Raw genomic sequence first — 24734 nt, 5'->3', positions numbered from 1 at the left:
CGGTTCGATTCCTGGGCTCTCTGGCAGACATATCCTCTGCATAACCATGTATAATATCCACAAAACTTAAAAAGAGGTTATACACACACAATACAGTAATATTATGTTGAAGCACAGTACGTATCACTCCGCGAGGCTCCGCCTACGACAGCCGTACTGCTCCGACAATCCATCAAGCGGTGCGGCTTCGTAGCTTAACAAAGTCGTACTGAAACATTTGACAGATTTTCGAGCGCCGTGCACATAAAATCGTTTCGAGGTCAGTAAACACAACCAGAGGTCATACATAAGGCACACGGGATTACAAGGGGCTCTGTCGACTGTCAGAAAAATCAAAGGATTGATTTTAAGTGCGCCGTATTTTCCAAACAACACGGTAATAACGACGGCCCGCTAGCACGCGCTACCAAAAATAGTGCTTTGTTGTGTATCTGACGGACGAAAGCTAAACCAGTTCCACACCAGTGAAGCTGCAGCATTTTTACAAACCAGTTCTGGTTCATCGTTTCATTCAATGATCCGCTTTCGCTCTTCTCATTCTGCGTCGCCTCCGTGTGCGTATGTAAACAAAGGCACTGCGCATGCGCGTTTTACCCATATTCTATCGCCATATTTCATTTTCCTATCGTTGCCCGATATTACACCGGTGTTACCGTGAACGGTATGATATGGCCCCGCCCTAACCCTAAACCAGTTCTTCACCTGCTTCAACCAACGAAACAGGGACACCATCACCCATCCTGCCGTTACAGAGAGGGACGACGCCCCCATCCAGCTGGAGCAGCATCAGGTCAGAGCCACACTATGAGTCAACGCGAGGAAGGCAGCTGGTCCTGACGGTGTAGCTGGTAGAGTGCTTAAAGCATGTGCAGACCAACTAGCAGAGGTTTTCACCACCATCTTCAACCTCTCACTGCTACAGTCTGTCGTACCATCCTGCCTTAAGTCAGCCACCATCGTTCCAGTGCCCAAGAACAGAGTGAGCTGCTTGAATGACCATCGTCCACGTGCTTTAACAGCCATAATTAACAAATGTTTTGAGCAGCTCATCATGTCGCACATTAAAGCTGCCATCCCTGCAGACCTCGATCCACACCAGTTTACATACTGGGCAAACAGGTCGACAGAGGACGCCATAATAACAGCTCTTCACACAGCCCTCACCTGGACAGTAGCAACACCTGTGTGAGAATGCTGTTTGTGGAGCAGGGGCCCGTTCTTCGTACCTCGCTAAGTAAGTTAGCTGGATTTGATTGTTGATGATTTCGCGTGATCTTGGATCGTTCGGTTCCCCGAAGCTCATCCGGGACTTGCTGTCGTAGCAACAGAGCCGTAAGCGTAAACCTGCTCGGGAGTAGGTTTACTTTATGTAAACAGGATTAGATCGCGGCCACGCAGGTATGTCCGCTTCATGTATACGAAAGCAACAGCGATATTCCACCACTGTTTCACCATAAATAAATAACATCAATGTAACTAAAGATAATGCAGCACTTGATCCTTTTATTGATGTCACACAGATACATACAGGTCATTTCCTAAAAAAGGGAAATGTACTATTAACATTCTATTACATGTATGTGATTATTACAGATGTAATTCATATTTCAGGGTAGTAATTGCAAATTACTTTGTGTAATCAAGATGGGAGACCACGGCTATAAAAGCGAAGGTGGATTTGGGAAGCCTGTCGCAGCCATGTCCTGTCCGTTTACGCGAGCAGCCCATTGTGGAAGGTGCAAGATTGATAAGGAGAGTTTTCAGAATTCAGCGTATATTGTGGGACAGACAGGATCCTTTAGCTCAGCGCGACAGTGTGCTCATAGAGAGATATCGATATTCCCGTGAGGGTATTATTCACTTAACCAACTTGTTGACGAGGGGGTGCAGGACCACCACCTGTCTTTTGTTGCTCTGCCCTTTTCTTGGTTGCTGTTATAAACAAACAGATTATTCCAGGGTCTCTTTCCAAGAGACGAAAAGCAATATAAGTGATAAATATTACCATTCTGTAGAATATTCTTATATTGTACTTTTACTTGTTCCCATGTTCTAGTGGGTCCTGTTGTGGCTCTAATGTGAAAGGGGATATAATATAATATAATATTGGATAATATAATAAATTTACCCTACCGCCTACTGGTGTTGGCCAGAGGGGCCGATGGCGCGATATGGCAGCCTGGCTTCTGTCAGTCTGCACCAGGGCAGCTGTGGCTACAACCGTAGCTGCCTCCACCAGTGTGTGGATGTGAGAGTGACTGAATAGTGGCATTGTAAAGCGCTTTGGGTGCCTTGAAAAGCGCTATATAAATCCACTCCATTATTATTATTATTATTAAATCACTTACGAGTTTAATTTGTCAGCAACTTTCTGCCAGCCCTCTCTCCTTGCTTTTGCAGCCTTTGCAGTGTTCCCTTGCGTTCTGATTAAACTCTGAAACTCCTGAAATCCCTCACTCAAGAGTTCTTGCTCTGCTGCCGAAAAATACCGAGCGCGCTCCTTCGACATTTTTGCCGACCAATCAGAGGGTTGCCGATCAATGTTTCTACTATCGATGCGTAGCCCCTGTTAAGCCACCCAGTGATCTCACATTACTTCATCCAGCTGTACTAATCGTCAACAGCAGGTGTGTTTGGAGAACCGGAATAGCGAGCTCACGGTTAGCGTGATGGTTTGATCTTGGATGTAGTAAGCGACGTACGAAGAACGGGCCCCAGCTCCGCCTTCAACACAGTCCAACCCCACAAACTGGTTAATAAACTAAGCAACTCATGACTCAGCAGCTCACTGTGCAGCTGGATACTGGACTTCCTGCGTGACACCAGAACATCAGGATGGGAGAGCACACCTCCTCCACCCTCATTCTGAATGTAGGTGTCCCACAGGGGTGTGTCCTCAGTCCCCTCTTACACTCACTTTTCACCCGTGACTGTTTTCCAATCCACACCAGTAACACCATTATAAAATTTGCTGATGACACCACCGTCATAGGACTGATCGACAACAGCGATGATTCAGCTACAGAGAGGAGGTTCAGCATCTGAAGCGATGGTGTGACGACAACAACCTGCATCTGAACACAGCCGAGACCAAGGAGATGGTAATAGACTTCAGCAGAACAAAGTGATCTGAGCACTCCACCCTCTACATTGATGGAGGAGGTAGAAAGGGTGGAGAGCTTTAAGTTCCTCGGAGCCCACATCTCGGCCGACCTCACCTGGTCCACAAACATCTCCCACCAGGTAGGGAAAGCACAACAATGGCTGTACTTCCTCAGGAAACTGCGTCAGGCCCAGTTACCCCAGAGACTGCTAATTAACCACAACCGCTCCACCATCGAGAGCCTTCTGACCTCCTGCTGCACACTCTGGTCCAACTGCTGCACCGCGGAGGACAAGAGGAAACTGTAGCGGGTGGTGAGGGCAGCAGAGCGGGCAATCGGCACCTCACTGACCCCCCTCAGAGACATTTATACTGGCAGACTTCAGCAGAAAGCCAGCATCATCATCATCAAGGACCCCTCGCACCCTGGACACTCCCCCCCCCTTCCCTCTGGTAAACATTACAGGTCCATCAGGTCAAAAACAAACAGACTCAACAGAAGTTTTTACCCACAGGCTGTCAAACATGCCCTACCTCCACCCTGATTGGAGCATAACTGCACCGCCAACACTCATAAATAAGGTGTAATGTCCATAAATCGTATTTCTATTTATACTTCAATGCAACCAACACCCCTACCTCTTTAAACTGTATTTAACACACACACACACACACACACACACACACACACACACACACGTCTAGAGATGCTTTTTGAGTAAAGGTTTAACTACAGCCAGCTTGAAGGCCTGTGGTACATAGCCGATCATTAGAGATAGGTTGATCATATTTAAGATCGAAGAATTAATTAATGGCAGGACTTCTTTGAGCAGTTTTGTAGGAATGGGGTCTAAAAGACACGTTGATGATTTGGAGGAAGTAATTATTTAAGTTAACTCAGAAAGATCAATTAGAGAAAAAGAGTCTAACTTAACATCAATGGTACTAAGAGTAGCTGTAGATAATATTACATCTGTGGGATGATTATTGGTAATTTTTTGTGGTTCAGTGGCTGTTGATCAATGAGAATTTGCATAATTAAGATTAATGAACTGACCTCACAGGCCGTTGTTCCTTCAGTGGGCTGGTTTCAGTCATTATGCAAATGTCCTGTTTATAAGATTGAAACCTGGAGTCAGCTGAGACTGAAGACGTCACCTGATGAAGAGGAAACGTTTCTCCCACAAAACGCTACGTCCAGATGAACAGAATCAACTTTTGGAGGTTATCTTAATGACCTTACAGTAGGTCTGCCACGATCAGTCGACTATCAAAATTGTGTACGACTAATTTAATAGTCGATGCGTCGTTGGAAACTCTGTAAGATCCTGAAAGAATCAGGAATAAGTAGGATTTGAAAAGTGCAATAACGGACTGAAACAGAAGATGGCAGCACTGCATCTACAAGCTGCCGTTAAATGCCAAGGAAGGAAACAAAAAAGCAGTGTCCAAATTTAGGTGCCGCATACTGATCACGTGACAGCGACGTGACGAAGGCTGTCCAAATTTAGAGACCCCTCCAAATACACCCTTCATTTCCCCAGATTTGAAGGATGGGTCGGGTGTGTCCTTCGTGGCCCAACCTATCCCAGAATTCATAGCGCGGCCCAGCTCAGTTTCCAACAATGGCGGCAGCTAGTTAGTTTTAATGTTACTCTTATTATTCTTTCTGGGTCACAAAATAAACGTTTAACATATTTTCATGGAGAATGTAGCTGTGTAAACCTCAAATATCTGCTCAGTTTATCAAGACACCGCATATTTTCAAAAGCGCTCCGACGTTTTCGGAGACGTCTGTTACCCACTAGCTCGATAGCTAGCCGGGGGCTAGGCTCACTAGAGCCGTGAGAACACCGGACTCCCGGCAAATCGTTTTCAAACCCACCGCCGTCTTTCGCTACTCAGGTTAAACATGATATATAAGTCACTTAGATAACTTAAAAATGTTATTGTTTATCTTTTTTCAGTGTTTTATTTGTTCCTGAGTAAATCGGTTTGGCTGAGATTAAAGTTATAGTTTTTACACAGCTGAATAAACGTCAAGCAGACAGCTGATTATCAGAAGTGTGAGATGCTCGAGAGTTTACTCCAGTGTCCTGTTATATTCCAGTTTGGATTCAGGAGACAGACACTATCTCTACTTTCAAGATTAGGCTTCAAACGTTTTTTTGCTAAAGCATATCGTTAGGGCTGGACCAGGTGACCCTGGATCCTCCCTTAGTTATGCTGCAAAAAGCCATCAGTCACCATGGTGATGTACCCAGTAAGAAGTGTGAGAGGAAAACCCCAACCCAGCCTCACAGCAGCGTCCTCGGGTGAGTTTAAAACTGAATGTTTGTTTAAACAGAGACACATCCACCTTCTGTCCTCCAGAAACATCCCTGCAGCCTCAAAGTAAACGTCCCGCAGAGCTGTGATCAGGATCCTCCCTCAGAGGGACACTCACCTGTCCTGTGCAGCTTGATTTGGGGTTTCCAGGTGATATCCAGCAGTCTGCGTTGACACTCCATCTCTTCCTCGTACTGCACAGGATCATTATGAACTTCAGGCTCCTCCTTCAGTCCCAGCTGCTCTCCCTCCTGACTGCTGCACAGTTCCTCCTGTTCCTCTTTAATCTGTGGAGGTTCTGGTTCCTCCTGGTCCACACTGGAGCTCCTCTCCTGGTTCCAGAGCTGCTGCTCAGGGAGAACCTCCTCCTCCTCCTCACAGACCTGCTGCTGTGGGACGTCTGGAGAGACAGAAGAAAGAAGTCACAACCACAGAAACATTAACAGGACTTTACAGCATGACTGCGTCGCTCGTGTGTGAGAGTGAAGCCGTCCAGTCAGCTGTAAGTCACTGATCTCAGATCTGCATTTATTCAGACGAACATCTGGAAGGTAAAGCCCCCTCAGCACAGCAGCAGCACCGCACTGCCACTACAGTTCATAAATTCAATATTAGGTGTCACTGTGCCGAGCTGCACATTAAACGCTGTGTCACTTCTTTCAGTCGCGTCCGTGACTCTGAACAACAACATGGTGGACTTTGTTGTTCTCACACGTGTGTAAATGTGACCACAGGAACCGTGCACGTGCTGTGTACCACTTTAGCTTTTATGTGACATCATCACAAAGGGCCCGGGCGACCACTCTGACGTCACTGATGGAGAAATAAAAAAGACGTATTGTTATGACGTTAACACTGAACTCTTTACAGCTCTGCAGAAGAAGAAAGGAAACCAAGGAAAAACCTTTTCAGGCTAGATTACTGAGTTTAGAAGGTGCACCTGAACGCACCATCAAACACACGTTTCACCGCCAAACAAAAAGTTTTTCAAACGATTCACAGGATTGAGTGATGGATCCAGGTCAGAGAAAAGCTCAAATCCAGGCTGATTTCAGCGCCTGCTGTTTGAATGCAGCGCAGTCCTGTCCTCTGTTTGCTCTTTGTTAGCTCACATCTCCAAAAAGTCCTCACAATCAGAAACGTCCCGCAGAGCTGTGATCAGGATCCTCCCTCAGAGGGACACTCACCTGTCCTGTGCAGCTTGATTTGGGGTTTCCAGGTGATATCCAGCAGTCTGCGCTGACGGTCGATCTCTTCCTCGTACTGGACGATCGTTTTTTCAAACTCCAAGAATATTTGTTCAGCAGCAGCAGTTAGTCGCTCGTTGATAAACTCTCTCAGATACTGAGCTGAAGGCATCGTTGCTGCCGCAGCTCACACACTCAGCTCACACACAGCACAAAGCCTCCAAAAGTTCACGCTGGAACAACCAAACTGCCGCTTTTAAAAATGTTTACTTCCGCCGGATGTCCCGCTCTGAAGTTCCGGCAGGAGGAGGATGTTCAAATACTTTGTTCCGCTTGGAATAAACGTCCTTCTTTCTTCCTAAAACCTATTTAAATGTACCAAACTGAGCCATAAATACATAAACAGCGTGTTATAAATAATGAAGGAGAGAAAATGGAAAGAAAAGGCCTCGTTCAGGTTTTTATCCATAATGAATCATATCCATTCTACTACTGATCATTCATATACTCAACACCAAAGAGTCTGACGTGAATGAATACTAACACACGGCTTTAGACTATTTTATTGTTTGATGTGGGTCTAAAATAAAAGAGGAATTACACATACTGTTCATTAAATGTGTTTGTGGCGTGCTCAGAGTCTTCATTGGTGGAAATCAAATCAAACTTCAGTATCTTCGACGTATTACTGCTGCGTGATTTTTATTACTATTAATGAAATGGATGAAAAGCTGACCCTGAGTAAATGTGGTTATCCCAGCTGGACCTTTGTCAAAGCTGGAGAAGAAAAAACCCTCAGTGATCCCGTATGTGTCAGCAGTATGGGAACAATTGAGACCCATTTTCTCTAAACACAGCGTCTTTGTGGCTTTTAAACCACAAAACAGGTGAACTCAGGTGCCTGTCCACATTCATGAGTGATGCAGTCATGCTGTAAAGTCCTGTTAATGTTTCTGCGGTTGCATCAGTAACTTCTTTCTTCTGTCGCTCCAGACGTCCCACAGCAGGAGGTCTGTGAGGAGGAGGAGGTTCTCCCTGAGCAGCAGCTCTGGAACCAGGAGACGAGCTCCAGTCTGGACCAGGAGGAACCAGAACCTGATTTATTGCTATTACTGAAGGTCCGCGGCTCCGCACCGTAGTAAAGGGACCTCTGGCTAATACGTCGGGTTCGTGTCAGCTCGTAGCTGAAAACTAGCTTTACTTTGTTGTCTGGGTCAACTCTGCTAGCGAGAGACAGAGAGAGGCGTTGAAAGGCTGCTTATTGTTTCAGAGGAAAACACGAACACGGTGTACAGTCGAGTCTTAATAGCTTACTTACAGCTGGGCTCGTCAGGCTCTCTTCTTGGCTGCAGTGGTTATTATTATATTTACATGCTTCCAGCTCCCGTTTCTGCTCCGTGACAGCTCGTACTTTTCCTTTTCCTCCCTCCCTCACAGACACATAACGAGTATGGCGGTTCATTCTCGCTGCAGCACGGACCACACTCCCCATCAGGCTACATTCTTTAGAGCTATGCCTGTAGCATTCTGCCTATTAGCTTAGCACAACAACAAAAACAAAAAGGCGCTCTCTCACCCAGGAAACACGCAGTCGCAGAGAGAGAGTGTCACCCTGTAACCATGGTAACCGTAACGCTGCCGCCTGGAACAACAGAACGTAGCTGTACACTTCTGTGGAACCAGCTTCCAGTTTGGATTCAGGAGACAGACACTATCTCTACTTTCAAGATTAGGCTTCAAACTTTCCTTTTTGCTAAAGCATATAGTTAGGGCTGGATCAGGTGACCCTGAATCCTCCCTTAGTTATGCTGCAATAGACGTAGGCTGCCGGGGGATTCCCATGATGCACTGGGTGTTTCCTTTCCAGTCACCTTTCTCACTCACTATGTATTAATAGACCTCTCTGCATTGAATCATATCTGTTATTAACCTCTGTCTCTCTTCCACAGCATGTCTTTATCCTGTCTTCCTTCTCTCACCCCAACCAATCACAGCAGATGGCCCCGCCCCTCCCTGAGCCTGGTTCTGCCGGAGGTTTCTTCCTGTTAAAAGGGAGTTTTTCCTTCCCACTGTCGCCAAAGTGCTTGCTCATAGGGGGTCATATGATTGTTGGGTTTTTCCTCTGTATTATTGTAGCGTCTACATTACAATATAAAACACCTTGAGATAACTGTTGTTGTGATTTGGCGCTGTATAAATAAAATTAAATTGAATTGAATACATATGGCTAAAATGATTCAAATGCAGCAAGTATACACGTTTCACATTAATATAGTCTATAACCTAGTTATTTTCTGTAGCCTGCATAATTAACCTCCTAGGACCTGGCGTCCACATATGTGGACGTCACATTTTGGGTTGTTTTGACCAAAATACAAAAGTTTTCTCTATAAGGGCCTGATATCCACTTATGAGGACATTACACTGCCACTGTCCTATGGAGATTTAAAATGAATATCCTCATATTTGGATCTAATTTTTCTCATAAATGAAAATCAGGTGAAAAAACAAAACAAAACACATCAGGTAATTCTTTGTTTTAACATTCATCTGGTCCCAATCAGCCCAAATAGCATAAGAAATTAAAAATGCATGCCAGGGAAGAGTTCGGGTCTTCGGAGGTTAAACATCTCAGTTACATAAACGTGAATTTTGATGTCATGTACTGTGTAGCCTTGTTAGAAAAATCAGATTGTTACATGTTTACATTTACACAAAATGTCAGAAATCTGCACCTTCATAAACAAAAATTAAACCTAATTTTTCATGATTTGTTAGGTTCACCCTCTGGGGTCCAAAATATAATTGTCCATTTTGACTCCTTTTGATTTTACATTATTTATATGTCACCTTCAAATGTTCTGACCTTTTTTGGTATCATTCTCTTCAGCTCAACCTCATGGTTCTGAATTTACAGTTATTTTTTCATTGACATACTGTGTTAACACAACTGATCTGAAATCATAAAAAACAAAAACACAAAATCCTAGCAGTAGTTATATTTTTTTTACTATAGAAATCACACCCGTTTAGTGAATTATTTTCATAACTTGAAATGCAAATATAAATTGTACATGTTGAAAACGTATGCACAAATTTTGTAAACAACTATTTATCTAAAAATGCAATGCAATTTGTGTACAACCATTTAAAAATACTGCTATAACTAAATAAGAGAACAATCAGGTGTCACAATAAGATGGCCCACAAACTGTGCCAGTAAAAAGCCACAAGACAGAGGAGGACACCACAGACCTGAACCCTGCAGGCCTATAAATATAACGCTAAACAGCAAAAACAAACTTCACAACTAATTCTGAACTAGATTTTTCAAAATGAAAAGAAACAGCTCACAGTATAATTTGATAAATCCGTGGCAACAACACACTTCCCGTTTCCTGTAAAAGTTTGCATCAACAATTTCCAAAAAAATAAATAAATTACTACTTAATGAGATGCTTTTCTGTAAGAATCCAAAGGACAGCTTGACACCTCACCATTAGCATGAACTCTATCCTGTTGGCACATGTCATTAACATAATCACAGTGAAGCACAGTCCAAAGGTGCTTTCAGTATGAGGACTGCTTTTCTTTTCTACTTTGAAAAATGTATGCACCAAATAAGAACCTGCTACACGTGAGTCCTTTTCTAGTTTCCCACAGCTACAGCGTCTCACCTGAGTGCCCTCTCATGTGGGCAGTAAAAATACCACGATCACTGAAACTTTTCCCACAAGTCTCACAGAAATACTACTTTGAGTGTGTTCTTACGTGGACTAACAAGAGTTCACGAGACCGGAAGCTTTTTCCGCAGAGCTCACAGGGATGTGGTTTCTCGCCTGTGTGGATCCTCATGTGGACAGACGGAATATTTTTCTGAATGAAGCTTTTCCCACATGTTTTGCAAACATACGGCTTCTCACCAGTATGAGTTCTGATGTGTCGCTTAAGTGTGGACGAGTCAATGAATCTTTTCTCACAGATGTGACAGGGGTAAGGTCTCTCGCCCGTGTGTGTTCTCATGTGGATGTTTAAGTTATTACTTTGACAGAAACCTTTCCCACAAATTGTGCATGAGTACGGCTTCTCGCCCGTGTGAACCCTCATGTGATATTTCAGTGTTAGTGTGTCTCGGAAGGTTTTTTCACATACATTGCAGAGGAACGGTTTCTCCCCTTTGTGGATCTTCATGTGAACAGATAAATGGCAGTTTTGGCTGAATCGTTTCCCACATGTTTTGCATGAATACGGCTTCTCGCCTGTGTGCGTTCTGTAATGTATCTGCATCTGAGATTTTTTCTTGAAAGTTTTTTCACAAACGTAACATTTTACAGACTTCACACCTGTACCTGTGTTACTCTCGCTCTCTGACATAACTGAGCTGTCTCCATTGTTATTCCGATGCTTCTTTTTTGACTCTGACTCTACGGTTTTGGTTGATCTTGCTTCTTTATAATGTTCTGCTCGGTGATCTCTGCTGTTGTTGTTCACAGAACTCTCAAAGAGAAGCTGCTCCCTGTCTCCTCCTGGTTCACTGTGGTCACTTTCCTCATAAGTTTCAGTCACCATAAAGGTATCCGTCTCCTCCTTCAGTCCCAGCTGCTCTCCCTCCTGACTGCTGCACAGTTCCTCCTCTTCCTCTTTAATCTGTGGAGGTTCTGGTTCCTCCTGGTCCAGACTGGAGCTCCTCTCCTGGTTCCAGAGCTGCTGCTCAGGGAGAACCTCCTCCTCCTCCTTACAGACAGGCTGCTGTTGGACGTCTGGAGTGTCAACAACAAATGAAAGAAGAGACATGATTAAAAACACAGCAAATAAACTCTGGTTAAAATCATAAACCATAGAATCCCCTGGTAAAATGCATATGTTTACAGCCCGATACAGAAACTGGTTCGGTTGCTACAGATACAACATCCTCCTGTATGGTGGACGATGTTGTTACAACTCACCTGTTTTCATTGGATTAAGGCTTAAATTTTACTAACTCAAGTCGTCTGTACAGAGCTCTTGAGTTGTGCTGTTGGTGTATTTCTAACGCAGAATCAAATCATCTGAATATGGTGACATGTCCACGCAATACAAAGAGAGAAGTACCTGTGGCCAAAAAGCTGAACCTCGGTCTCATTAGACCAAAATGTTTTTGGAAGACTTACTGTATTTTTATGCCAACTGTAGCCGGGCTTGGATGTTTTCCTTTGTTCGAAAAGGCTTCCCTCTTTGACACATCCCCCACAGTCCAGACTTATGAAGGGAGACGGCTGTCACTGCTTAACAGAAGTTCTTGCAGCTCCTTCGGTGATGCTGCAGGTCTTGCATCGCCACTGTCGTCCCATATTTTGTCTTCATTGTGTTCCAGGATAAATCTAATGCTGTGGAATTTATTTTCCCTTCTTCTGACTGATGTCTTTCAACAATGAGGTTGCTTTCATGCTTTGTGAGCTCTCTGTAAACTAAGACATTAACCCAAGAAGCCTGAAAGCAGTGACTAAATCAAAGTATTAGTCTAAGTGTGAGCACACTTATGCAACCAGCTGGACCTGACAGATTTGTTGGACGGTACAGGTTAAAGGTCACGTCAAAGGTGGGAAGGTGCTTCCAGGTCCTGTTCCAGGTCTGCCCTGACCCGCTGTTCCAGGGTAACTACTGCTAGCTTAATGAAAGAAGAAGCCAAATTAAAAATAAATGCTGAGTGTCAAACACGCCTGATCACGCGCTCTGATGGACTGATGCAGAGGAGCTGTCACACTCCTCCACGACGCTGTAGAACACCTTAGAGATGCCACGAGAGCTTTGCAGATATTTATTGAGTGTGTAAGCAGCAGCCAGGTGCTCATAACCAGCTTCACAATGAGCTGATCATCGGCAGTGTGAGCCCTGCTATGAAAGCGGATGTTTTGTTGGTCTGGAGCATTCAGGTGTGTGTTAACATGATGCTGAGGAGGAAAGACATCAGCAGTGATCTTAGAGAAGAAACTGCAGCTGCCCATCAATCTGGAAAGGTTATAAGATCATATCAAAATAAACCAAAGTCAATCATTCTGCAGTGCAGAAGATTAATGACACAGGTCAGAGCATGCAACAGACCCAAGAGCTCCATCTCAGACTCTTCAGTTTGCAGGTTTAAGCTTAAACTTCATGACAGTATGACTAAAAAAAAGCCTGAGCATGCAGGACTGCAGGGGAAGGCTTCTTCTGTCTAACAAAGAAAGCCTCCTGGAGCAGTATCCTTCAAACAGACAAGACCAAAGTGGAGATATTTGTCCATAACACACAAAATCAAACCCAGCATATCAGCAAAAACACCTGAGAGCAGCTGTCAGCACGGTGGAGGAGGGACGATGATCTTAGTGCACCGTGAACTCTTGTCTAAGTGTTCTAGAGTAAGTGTGAGGCCGTCTGTCCCACAGCTGAAGCTCGGACCATCCGCAGCAGCACAAAGATCCAACAGAATGGCTGAAACAGGAAAGAATGGAGCAACTACGATGGTTTGGTCAGAGTCCAGAGCTCAACCTGAGTGAGATGCTGTCAGGCTCTCAGGTTTGGATTCTGATGAGTGGCTGAGTAACTGGTTTTTATGTTGCTTTGTTTACATATTCCACACTCCGTATTCCAGATGTTGCATCTGTAGATTCCTCATTTTCATTAAATGATCCTGTTGACAAGATTACAGAGCTCAGCAAAAAAAGGCCTCTATGTCCAGCTGCACTGTTATCTTCAGACAACAATGAAAGTCTTTTAATAAAAGTAAATAAAAAGGCCTCGGTCTCCTGTCTCTGTCTTTCTGTAACATCGATGAGGAGCCCACATTTTCCTCACCACACCACCGATCAGCTGGACAGCTGATTAAGTAGAACATGAGCAGAGAAATAAAAATGGGGAAGAGGTTAAAGTGGATTCAGCAGGAGGGAGAACCCTTGAACCCATCACAGTGCAACAAACTCAGTTTGATTAGCAGCAGGTTTATGAACAAACACAATGTGACAGATTTAAAAACATGAGGACTTCCATGTGAACGACAACTTCCTCCAGCGAAACTCTGATAAAACATTAATTATTGGTCCCGACCATATGATCTCAGAAATTAGGCAGCATATCAGCTTCTGTTAAACCAAGCCTTCGAGACCTCGGTGTCGTATTTGACAGCTCGATGTCGCTTGGTCCACAACTGCTTTCATCGTCTAAGGAATATCTCAAAACTCGGGCTAATGGTGTCAAAGGCTGAACTGCAGATGATTATTAATGCTTTTATTTCTTCCAGTTTGGATTTTTGCAAAGGTCTTTTTACTTGTTTTAGTTCTAACCTTTCAGGCTCCCCAGTCCATATCGGACCTGCTGAAACTGCATTCATCGTCCCGAGCTCTGAGGTCATCAGGTCAGACTGCTGGTCGCCGCATGCACTCCATTTAAACTCGTGGTGATCGGGCCTTTCAGGCTGTGGAATTCTCTTCTACTGTTTTTACGCTGAAGACATTTTTATATAGACAAGCTTTCAATTAATTTTTGTTGTATTTGATTGTTTTACATTGTTATTTGTTGTATTTTGATTCCTAGTATTGTGAAGCACTTTATGATTTTTATCTGTGAAAAGCGCTGCATTACAGAAGTGTCGACCTGCCACCCAGGCAAACAAAAACCAGAGCTACATCATGTTATAATGTAAAAACTTTATTGTTCTAACAATAAACTTTTCTGCCGAGCTTAGCAAACGTAAGCTTATAATACGGTAGGAACATCATGTCAATTCAGACTTTAGAAGCTTCTTCTGTATTTAATCCAGAAAAGGACTGAATTTGATGAATAAAGCGCCAAAATGTCACAGCGTGATAATAAAAGACCCTCGGCTAGCTCCAGAACAAAGCTACTGCTAAAGGCTAATGCTAGCCTAACAGCCGTGTCGGTAAACCAACAACTGCCGTGACTACTCGGCTATTTCACTACCTCTCCCAATAACTGAGGATGTGATGGGCGAGTTTCCACCTCTACCCGTCTCATCCAGCCAGTCTCCGGCGCCAAAGAAAGGCGTTGCGCTCAAAGGAAGATAGCGTGGATGTTGCTGAAACTATCAAAGCTAATAAACGAAAGAATGGATGACCTCGCGTTACAGATTGCCGGAATCAGAAGAATGGCGGACTTTGCATGTGAGAAGATAAAAGATGTCAAAGGCAGAGAAAAGCTCCAAAGAGGAAGAGCGTATTACAAGCCTTATAAAACACTTTATCGACAAGGCTAATACTGAGAATTCCTACAGCACAAAGTGGGAAATTTGAAACAAGTGTTGAGACGGTGTGGGGCAAAAAGAGTCAAGTGCAGCAGCAGAAGAAAATCAGATTGTTCTTTGATATATTAACTCCCACCAGACGAGGTCTCGGAGGAGGACAGATTACGTTTTAGGACCTTTCAATCTAAACTGGATGAGATTTGCGCCAGAAAGCTGAAGGAGCTTTTGTTCGTTCAGGAAAAAGATGGATGGACGTATTACTTTAATTCCCAAACCTAAGAAGGACCTACTTTCTACAGACAACTGGAGACCAACAAGCCTCCTAAATAATGATTATAAAATATTAGCTCTATTGCTAGCTAGAAGAATTAAATATATTTTGGATGATATTGTAGACGAGACACAGTCTGGTTTTATGACAAACAGGCACATTTCCAATAATATTAGACTCGTCTTGGATATTCTGGACTACTCAGCATTAATATCTGATGACTCATTGATCCTTCTCCTGGACTTCTATAAAGCCTTTGACTCAACTGAGCATGAGTTTATATTTCTCACACTTCAGAAATGTGGTTTTGGTGATATCTTCTGCAGAGCTATCAAAACTCTGTATTCCAATGCTAATAGCTGTGTTAGAATGAAAAACGGCACCACTTCTCGTTTTGGTCTCAATCGAGGTGTACGCCGATCAGCGCGGATCTTTTTACTTTGCACCCAAATTCTTGCCTCTCATATTTCGAATAGCCCTGTGAAAGGTATAAACATAGCAGTCAGTTGGCAGATGATACCACAACCTTTCTTTAAAATGCCAACCAGGTGCTGACTGCTTTACATTTACAGGATTTCTCAGAAGGGTCTGGATTGATGCTAAACTTAAATAAATGTCAGTTATTACCTGTCAAAGAGTGTAATGTTCAGAGTATTTGTAATATAACAGTTAAAAATGAAGCAACATATTTAGGTCTGATGAGCAAAGATAAAAAACAAAACAAAAACAAGAGAATTTTACTAAGTTTTCCCCAAATTATTAAAAAATCTCAAACCAAATGAAATCAATGGTTGCAGAGAGATTTAAGTTTAAAGGAGGGGTATTGCTCTGAAAAGCAGAAGGTCTGTCTCGACTGACTTATGCAGCAATTTCTCTGCATGTGGACGGCAAAACGTGTAAGGATGTTGACAGAATGCTCTTCAACTTCCTCTGGAAAAACGGGACACATTACATCAGCACGAGTGTAGTGATGAATGACGATGAACACAGAGGTTTTGGATTCCCTGCTCTAAACAATACATTGAAGATTAACCAGACAAAGCATTTTCCTAAAGATCAGGTCTCCATCTGGAATTGTATTCCTCACTACATTTTCTCTAAGTTTGGGGGTCTAAGTTTTGTCTTAGGTTGTGATTATAATATAGATAAGCTTCCAGAAAACCGTCGATGTTTCACAAACAACTTCTATTAGCCTGGTCCCTTCTATATAAACACAACTTTACTCCCCATACGTGTTTAATCTGGAATAATAGGAACATAGTGCATAAAAATAAATCATTATTTTTTTCTAGGTGGGTTGAGAAACTGATTATTTTAGTAAAACAGCTGTTTAATCCTAATGGGCAGCTTATGTCTTATCCAGAATTTTTAAACACCTATAAATTTTCAGCCACATCCAAAGAATATGTCGTATTATTTGATGCGATACCTCCGCGTATTATAATGCTTTCTACAGGTATTCAACCTTGCATATCATCTGCCTCTCTGAACCCTGTGGGTTCACACACTGGAAGAATCTGTCTGCTAATACGAATATTCGTGCTTTGTTCCAGAGAGAATCTCTTATTGGAATTCCTTTGTCAGTGACATTAACGAGAAAAATTTTGTTTATTTCGAAGGCAAAAAAGAAGGTGATATATACGTTACAATAAATTTGTTAGTTATCTTAGCTAACTTTTATTTCCACAAATGCAAATACAGTAGCCAAAGCCTAATTTAAACTCTACTATAATGATACTCTATCTTACACAAGATTGATTCGTGGATCACTTAATAAATACGATTTTGTGCTATTTAAAATCATTTGAACGTATGTAACTTGTTAATTCGTGCACATTCTCTGTATACTGTTTTTTAATAAAGGTTTTGGAAAAAAGAAAGAAGAGAAAAAGTCGGACCCGAGAGGAAACCGGAGCCGAGGCTCCACCTGCGCTCACCTGCCGTGATCTCCAGCAGAGCTGTGATCAGGATCCTCCCTCAGAGGGACACTCACCTGTCCTGTGCAGCTTGATTTGGGGTTTCCAGGTGATATCCAGCAGTCTGCGCTGACGGTCGATCTCTTCCTCGTACTGGACGATCGTTTTTTCAAACTCCAAGAATATTTGTTCAGCAGCAGCAGTTAGTCGCTCGTTGATAAACTCTCTCAGATACTGAGCTGAAGGCATCGTTGCTGCCACAGCTCACACTCTCCGCTCACACAGGAGCAAAGCTAACGGTCCAGCCACCGGATGTCCGTCCTCACAGTTCTGGCAGCTCTTCTTCAACTTCTGGTGCATTACCGCCACCTTCTGGATGAGAACAGCTTTTACACCTCATAAAAACACCTGTTGCTCTTAAAACCCTGAAACTACATCACCTTTGTCGCTTTGTAATATTTCTTTTATTCATAATTGAACTATTTTTCTGTAAGTCAGATTTGGCTTTCCCGTCTATATTAACCACATTCTAACATTACTTGCTCAGATGATCCTTTTTAGTGTCATATAAACTGTATGACCAAACCTTAGTATTGAGACTATATCTTCTGCTCTATGACTTCTTCTGGAGTTTAATCTCTTTTCAGACGACAGAAAAAACCCAAATGTTCCATTTAAAAGAAAACCATCAGTATTCATACGCTCTGTGATTTATTCCCACAGGCGTTGATTTAGTTCAGCTTTATCATCGCTCCGTCCTGACAGAGATGTTTATCGAGCTCCGACTAAAGAATAAAAACAGAATTCAAACACAGGACTTAACGGGTACAAACGATCCTGTTTCAGGGTCACATATTAACAGTTGTAGAAAGCTGTTTGCAGCAAACAGGAAAAAAGAAGAAAGGATAAATCTGAGAATCTGTTTTTCCTCCAGAGGCTCGTCACAGAAACACGAGACTTTGGAGAAACGTCTGGACCTCCTACGAGGGATCTTCCAGGAATGGTGGCGTTTTCCGGAGCTCTGATTGGTCAGCAGGCATTTTCATACCTGCTGATCTCAAAGCTGTTTGCAGCGTAGGTTACCATGGTGATATGCCCCAGTAAGAAGAAACCAGGGTTAACGCTGGTGACGTGGATAAGAGCTTTAGTGAACAAAAACAACCATAAATAAACTGAGTCGAGTCATTTTGTTGTTGTGGATCAAACAATGACGAGCTTCCAGCTGCTCGCCGCAGCGGGTCAGTCGATGTTTTATTGACTCGAGGGGGCAGAGTTCAGTCAGTGGATGGAGAGCATCCATGTATGTCTGAACTCTGACGGGGTCATTCTAACATGTGAACTTGCTCAATCATTTTCAGTTATGCTCTATTCTGTTTACCCGTCACATAAAACCCCCAGCACATTTAAATTTGTGGCTGTGACGTGTGGAACAGCTCATAGGTCATAATCGTTCAGGGGGAGGGCAGCTTCTCTCAGAGTGCGAGGTGAGGGTGAAACCGCTGTGACTGAAACTTTCTCTTATTTCATAAACAGGGCAAAAGAAAAACATGATCACAATTTAGAAGAAACTTTATTTATACAGGTTACTTTAACAACAACCTACACTTTGTTAGTGTCGCCTCTACAGTCTGAAATGATACAAAGTTACCGTAAGTATGACACACGAAGGGTAAAATGAAACTGGGAGGATTGCAGCCACGACAGAATCCAGGTCAGGAACCGTCGATGACAACATGACAGGAACAGAGCGCGTTGGTACGGTTAGGGTTGGATGGACGAAGCAAAGGAAAACGGCTGCGTGAACAACACGAGCTGACGAGCTCCTTTGCCGTCGGAGCCAAAAGTCGAGGCGGGAGGTAGACGCCAACGCCCCGCTCCGACCTGCAGCTTTCCAGGCTACGACTCCTCACCTGTGTGAGTGTCCAGGTGCTCCAACAAGCTGCGACTAGACGGAAAAGTGGCGCTGCACGCGTCGCAGGGATACAGCTCCTGACCGGCGTGCGTCTTCATGTGCACGGACAGGATGCTTTTCTGACGGAAACTTTTCCCGCAGCTCTTGCATGAGTACGGCTTCTCGCCCGTGTGCGTTCTCATGTGCACGGACAAGATGTTTTTTTGGCGGAAGCTCTTCCCACAGGCTTTGCAGGGATACGGCTTCTCGCCCGTGTGCGTTCGCTCGTGGATCGTCAGATCGCTTTTTTGAGCGAAACCTTTACCGCACGTTGCGCAGGAATACGGCTTCTCGCCCGTGTGAGTGCGCATGTGCACGGACAGAATCTTTTTCTGACGGAAACTTTTCCCGCAGGCTTTGCAGGAATACGGCTTCTCGCCCGTGTGCGTTCTCATGTGCACCGACAAAGTGCCGCTGAATCGGAAACTCTTCCCACATTCTTCGCAGGTGTGCGGCTTCTCATCGGTGTGCGTTCTCACATGGACCAATAGGTGACCCCTCTGAATAAAACCTTTCCCGCATATTTCACAAGCGTATGGCTTCTCACCTGTGTGAAGCCGCATGTGGCTCAGCAGGTGACTGCTCTGAGTAAAACCTTTCCCGCACGTTTCACAGGAGTACGGCTTCTCGCCCGTGTGGGTTCTCATGTGACCCAACAGGTGAGCCCTCCGAGTGAAACTCTTCTCACATGTTTGGCAAGTATACGGCTTCTCGCCTGAGTGGATTTTCTGGTGTTCCTTTACGTAAGAGTTTTTCTTAAAGGCTTTTCCACAAACATTACATTTAAAAGGCTTTTTACTCGAGTCGGCGTCACGCTGACTCTCTGACACCGGAGAGCTGCCGGGAGCGCCGTCAGAGTGAAGCTGGTGACCGTTAGCCTCTGGGTCACTGTGGTCACTGTCATCAAAAGCAGTCACCAAGAAGGCGTCGGTCTCCTCCTTCAGGACGAGCTGCTCATCCTCCTGGCTGGTGCGCACTTCCTCCTGTTCCTCTTTAATGTGTAGAGGCGTCGGCTCCTCCTGGTCCTCACTGGAGTTCATCTTCAGGTCACACAGCTGCTCCTCCTCACAGACAGAGAGACAAACCACGAAAACATTAGTTCAATCTACAAATGACACAACAGTGTCCTCACACACACACACGTATAGTAGTTGTCTGAAAACGAAGCATCTTTATTTCAGTTTCATTGCCACGGGATAAAACAGATTTGTTCAGTTCAACACGTCGTCTTTTATACATGTCTGGGATTCAGTCAGGTGATCTACGCTACGCTGCCCTTTGTGGACTTCAGCTCATGTCCTGGTCACAGACCGGTGACCAGCTGACGACCCCTCACTGCCTCACTTCTGTGTGATTGCTGGCTCCCCATGGGGCTGTGCTCCACCCTTTACACCCACATCCACAACCCCACCCAGTCCAGCAATAGCATCATCAATTCTGAGGATGAGACAATCCCAGTGACACAGAGGAGGACCTGACCCGCAGCACAAGCACAGTACTGGTTTAAAAGCTGCTGTGTCCTCCTGTCACTGCAAAGGGAACGCCCGGACATGCTGTGTGGTTGTCCAACAGCACGGAGGGACGCACTCCCAGAACATCTGGAGATATATCGCCCCGTTTGTGAAAGATGCGTCTCGAGCCGGACGCTTTGTGTTTGGAAGCTGCACATCAGGAACAAGGACAAACACTTTAAAAGACAACAAATCGTGCGAGACGTGGAAATGTCTGGAACATGTGCTGCGTTTGCGTTTCATAGAAAACGCCAAAAACCGTCTAATCAGAGGCGTTTGAAAGCTTTAATGACATCACTCATTTAATGAGCTTGACCGTGCGGCACCTTTGAACACTGAAGAACCACGTGGACAATAAAGCGGCCGTATATACACGAGAGATGCAAGCATGTTCCTACAAAACATGTAACATCCGAAACAGAGACGACGATGACACAGCGTGGCGTATTGTGCCGCACGCCATGAATGATGACCTCCACTTGTGTCCCTAATCTAATTCTTTTGCCTTTAACAGAAACAAGAACAGATCCCGACCCTCGCCTGTCTGCTTTGGTGGCACTGATGTCACATCCTGTCAGTATCTGGGAGTCCAGCTGGATGAGAAGCTGGAGAGGTCTGCCGGCCGGACGCTGCCTACAGAAAGAGTCTGAGCCGGCTCAGATCCTTCAGTGTGTGCAGCTCTGAAGCTCCCAGCCTGGAGGAGGTGATCAGTGACTCCCAGTTTCAGCAACAGGTTCCTTCAGCCTGGCTGTGTGAGGGAACAGGAGCTCGTTCCTTCTGCTGCTGTCATTCATCCACTGGTGTCAGATCCACACATGTGGAACACGATTAGTCACACCTCACAGTTATCCATCAATATCTCTGCTTCTACGCTCGTTTTATACGAGCGCTTGTTGTTGGTTATATATTTGTTGCTATGACGACTTAATAAAGTCTCTCTGACTCTGACAGTGTTTCTGGACAGTCATGCTCCACCTGGTGGCAGACGGCTGCATGACATGTAGGAGGAATGAAAACAAACAATGGGGGTTTCCTGTTCCGCCCTCTCTCATGACGGCCGCATAGACACACCTCCTCCGATCAAAAACAGAAACATGTCCTGCAAACTGAGATTTAAAACCTGTTTGATGTTAAAAACGCTGAAAGCAGGAAAAATGGAAACGAGAGGAAAAGAAAGAAGAACCTGACGCAGTAAGTGGATGAGGACTCGTGGGCCTGCTATGTGCTGGCAATGCTGAAGACAACATGAGGCAGACATCCCTCCAACCTGCTGGGGTAAATACGGAGATAATCTTACAAGAAATTCAAGAATTTCAAAAGGAGAGCAAAACACACAGCTCGAAGATATAAAAGGTAATTTTACCTTAGATGTCTTAGACTAACAGGAGAATCGGAGAGGTGGAAAACCGGACTGAAGCAGGCGAAAGCAGAGCTCAAATACTGGAGCAGGTGATCAAACATGTGCTCAAAGCTCAAGCCCGACACGATGGAGAACTTATGGACCAGGAGGAGCCAGGAGAGACAATATTAGGATGTATAATGTCACAGAAAATGAAGAGGGGAGGTTTTGTGGAGAAACTCAGAGAAAACCTGGACAGTCCACCGGACACTGAGCTGCACACAGAGCGCTCACCTCCAAGCCTGCCTCCACTGAAAGACTCAGATCGACGGTGATCACATTTCACACTACGAAACAAAATTCTGCTTAAAGCACGTCTGTGAAGGTTCTCAGTCACGGATTAAGAAAGACATGAAGGCAACAAATTGGAGGATTTATTTCGATCATGATTATCTGACAGCCGTGCTGAATAAACAAAGAATACAACGAAGTGAAGCTGAAGAAAATCAGCTTCAATCTACCACTCAGCTGATGAGGCTACAAAAGACCCTGAAGGACCGAGGATCCCCGGTCAAAGCCCCCCCCCCGTGGATCCTGTGGAGCAGCTGATCCAGCAAGCATGGAGCATCCCGGGAGAGAACACACCCCAGGGCAGCAGCAGAGACAAGCTCCAGGTCTGCTGAAGGAAATCTCCTCATAAGAACCAAAATAATAGTAAAAGGCAGTTACAGGCAAAAGGTGTGTACATCCCACCCTGCAGTACTTTCTCTTTTTACAAGCAGAAGTTGGTGATTAGCCAGTCTAAAGGCGTGTGGAGGTGATCTGAACATACACTTAAACCCCAAACAAACAGGCTCCAACAAAACAACCGGTACAAAAGTGAAAGAGCTGATGGAGGACATGGGTTTGATTGGTGCTCCCTATTCCACACACCACTCATCATATATCAGAATAGACCAACGCAGGGACAGATCAAGAACTATCGAGTCGGACGTGGGAACAGTAGACCTGAGCGAATGCGCCCCGATAAATATTGTAGTCGACTAAAGAGAAACAACATGGAGACTTAGGCCCAGCCTACTTAACGATGCTAATCTTAGGAAAGAAATGAGCAATGAAATTCAAAAGTACATGAAAGAAAATGATAATGGAGAGGTGTCCTCACAGATACAATGACTGCAGCAGCCTCAAGGAAAAAGAAAGTTCAGCAGGAAAAACGGCACGATTCCCAAAAAGAGCTGGAAAACAGCCGTGCACTGAACCAGAATCTGAATACACTGAAACAAGAAATCAAAAGAACTTCACATACACTCGGGAGACTGAACAGAAGATGCTACTTTGTAGGCAAAGACATAAATTATTGGCACAGAAACATCAATATACAAAAAGGAGATCAAGCTGGCTTTCAACATAAACCCAGGATGATACAAGACAACGGCACACAGAGCGGGCTGTGATCCTTGAAGAGGCTTTTGGCTCTGTTAGTTGGCAGCGCTGATACAGAGTACTGCAGAAGGCTGTGCCTCGTCTCCTCTTTGCTGCAACAGAAAAATCACAGGTGTTGCAATAAATGTCAATGATGTACGTTTATACTTCAAAACACCCGAGGAGTCCCTGCCTGAGGTAAAGAACTGTCTCAAAAACATTGGTCCAATGACAGGATGTAAACTGAGGTCCTATAATTACAGTCCATGTGAAAAACCCAAACAAGCACACCCACTGAAATGGAAACAAAATTACAACCATTTATATCAAAGAGACAGGATCATACCTCTGAGCATAAGCTCTACAATAGAAACCATCAAAAGATTTCTGTATGTTTCAGTGCCTCCCACTCAGGATTAATCACAAAGATTTTACTGAACAGGATAAAACGATCTCTAGATTTATATGACAAAACATTAAAAGAGAACAGTGGCTGGGCCCACCGCGTTCAAAAATATATTATACTTGAGCAATGATGCACTGGTGGGATCCATCATATGGAACAACAATAACCAATACGCATGTACAGGCAGTGCTGGCAGACAACTCTACAGGGTAAAATGGTGATAAAAGAAAATAAGCTGGAGAAGGATACAAAATATCGAAATGTGTGCGGATGATTCAGAATCTACACCAAATCAGATAGATGCTAGTTTTAAAAACTGGATAGAAAAAGGACTCCATATGTGGCGTTGTGAAGGAAGACGAAGTCTCCAAACTTTAAAGCAAACATTTCATTTAGAAAATCGAGACCACTACAGACATCTCCAGCTAAGAAGCTTTATACTCGAAACATTAAAGGCCAAAAACCAGCGAGGCCGTTCATCCAACTCTTTCTAAATGCTGAAAGGTCAGAAACTAAGAAATATACAAAAGTCTTCATGATTTCAACATCACTCAACAACAACTGTGGCTACGAGGAAGCACACCACTACCATGCGTGTTGGGACTGTAAGAATATTAAGAACTACTGCAGAGACGTTCAGGAAGTGATACAAAACATCTGTAGCACATATTTACTCTTATTTCAAATCCATGTTTGTAGGACACTAGGGCTGACACGATAAGTCGACTAGTCACGATTACGATCAAAATCGTCGACGGCTGATTTAATAGTCGACGCGTCGTTTGAAGCTTTGTAAGATCACAAAAGACGCAGGAATAAGTAGCAGGATTTAAGAGTGTAATAACGGACTGAAACAGAAGATGGCAGCACTGCATGTACAAGGATGCCAGCTGCCGTTAAACCCCGAAGAAGAAGAAGAAGCTCTGTCCCAGAATTCATAGCGCGGCCCAGCTCAGTTTCCAACAATGGCGGCAGCTAGTTAGTTTTAATGTTACTCTTATTATTCTTTCTGGGTCACAAAATAAATGTTTAACATATTTTCAGGCGAGAATGTAGCTGTGTAAACCTCAAATATCTGCTCA

General features: G+C 44.1%; 2 protein-coding genes across 2 annotated transcripts in view; both read right to left on the bottom strand.

Moving 5' to 3' along the window:
• The window catches only part of LOC120728576 (zinc finger and SCAN domain-containing protein 2-like), a 29882-nt gene that overhangs the window by 2712 nt on the left and 2436 nt on the right, over positions 1-24734 (bottom strand). The window contains exons 2-8 of the mRNA XM_040023598.1: positions 18918-20035; positions 18069-18143; positions 17784-17805; positions 17302-17389; positions 17098-17259; positions 6619-6804; positions 5550-5831 (exon numbers count right to left, since the gene is read on the bottom strand). Of these exons, the coding sequence (XP_039879532.1) occupies positions 5550-5831; positions 6619-6804; positions 17098-17259; positions 17302-17389; positions 17784-17805; positions 18069-18143; positions 18918-20011 (1909 nt within the window). The 5' untranslated portion in view covers positions 20012-20035. The remainder of the gene's footprint in view (positions 1-5549; positions 5832-6618; positions 6805-17097; positions 17260-17301; positions 17390-17783; positions 17806-18068; positions 18144-18917; positions 20036-24734) is intronic.
• On the bottom strand, positions 8780-17057 carry LOC120728150 (gastrula zinc finger protein XlCGF17.1-like). Its single transcript, XM_040022930.1, has one exon. The coding sequence runs from the start codon at positions 11455-11457 to the stop codon at positions 10369-10371; it is 1089 nt and encodes a 362-aa protein (XP_039878864.1). The 5' UTR covers positions 11458-17057; the 3' UTR covers positions 8780-10368.

The sequence above is a fragment of the Simochromis diagramma genome, unplaced genomic scaffold (assembly GCF_900408965.1).
Source record: "Simochromis diagramma unplaced genomic scaffold, fSimDia1.1 OVJJ01000385.1, whole genome shotgun sequence".
Lineage (NCBI taxonomy): Eukaryota > Metazoa > Chordata > Actinopteri > Cichliformes > Cichlidae > Simochromis > Simochromis diagramma.
Note: the sequence above shows the minus strand (reverse complement) of the source record. Positions and strands in the feature narration are given on the sequence as shown.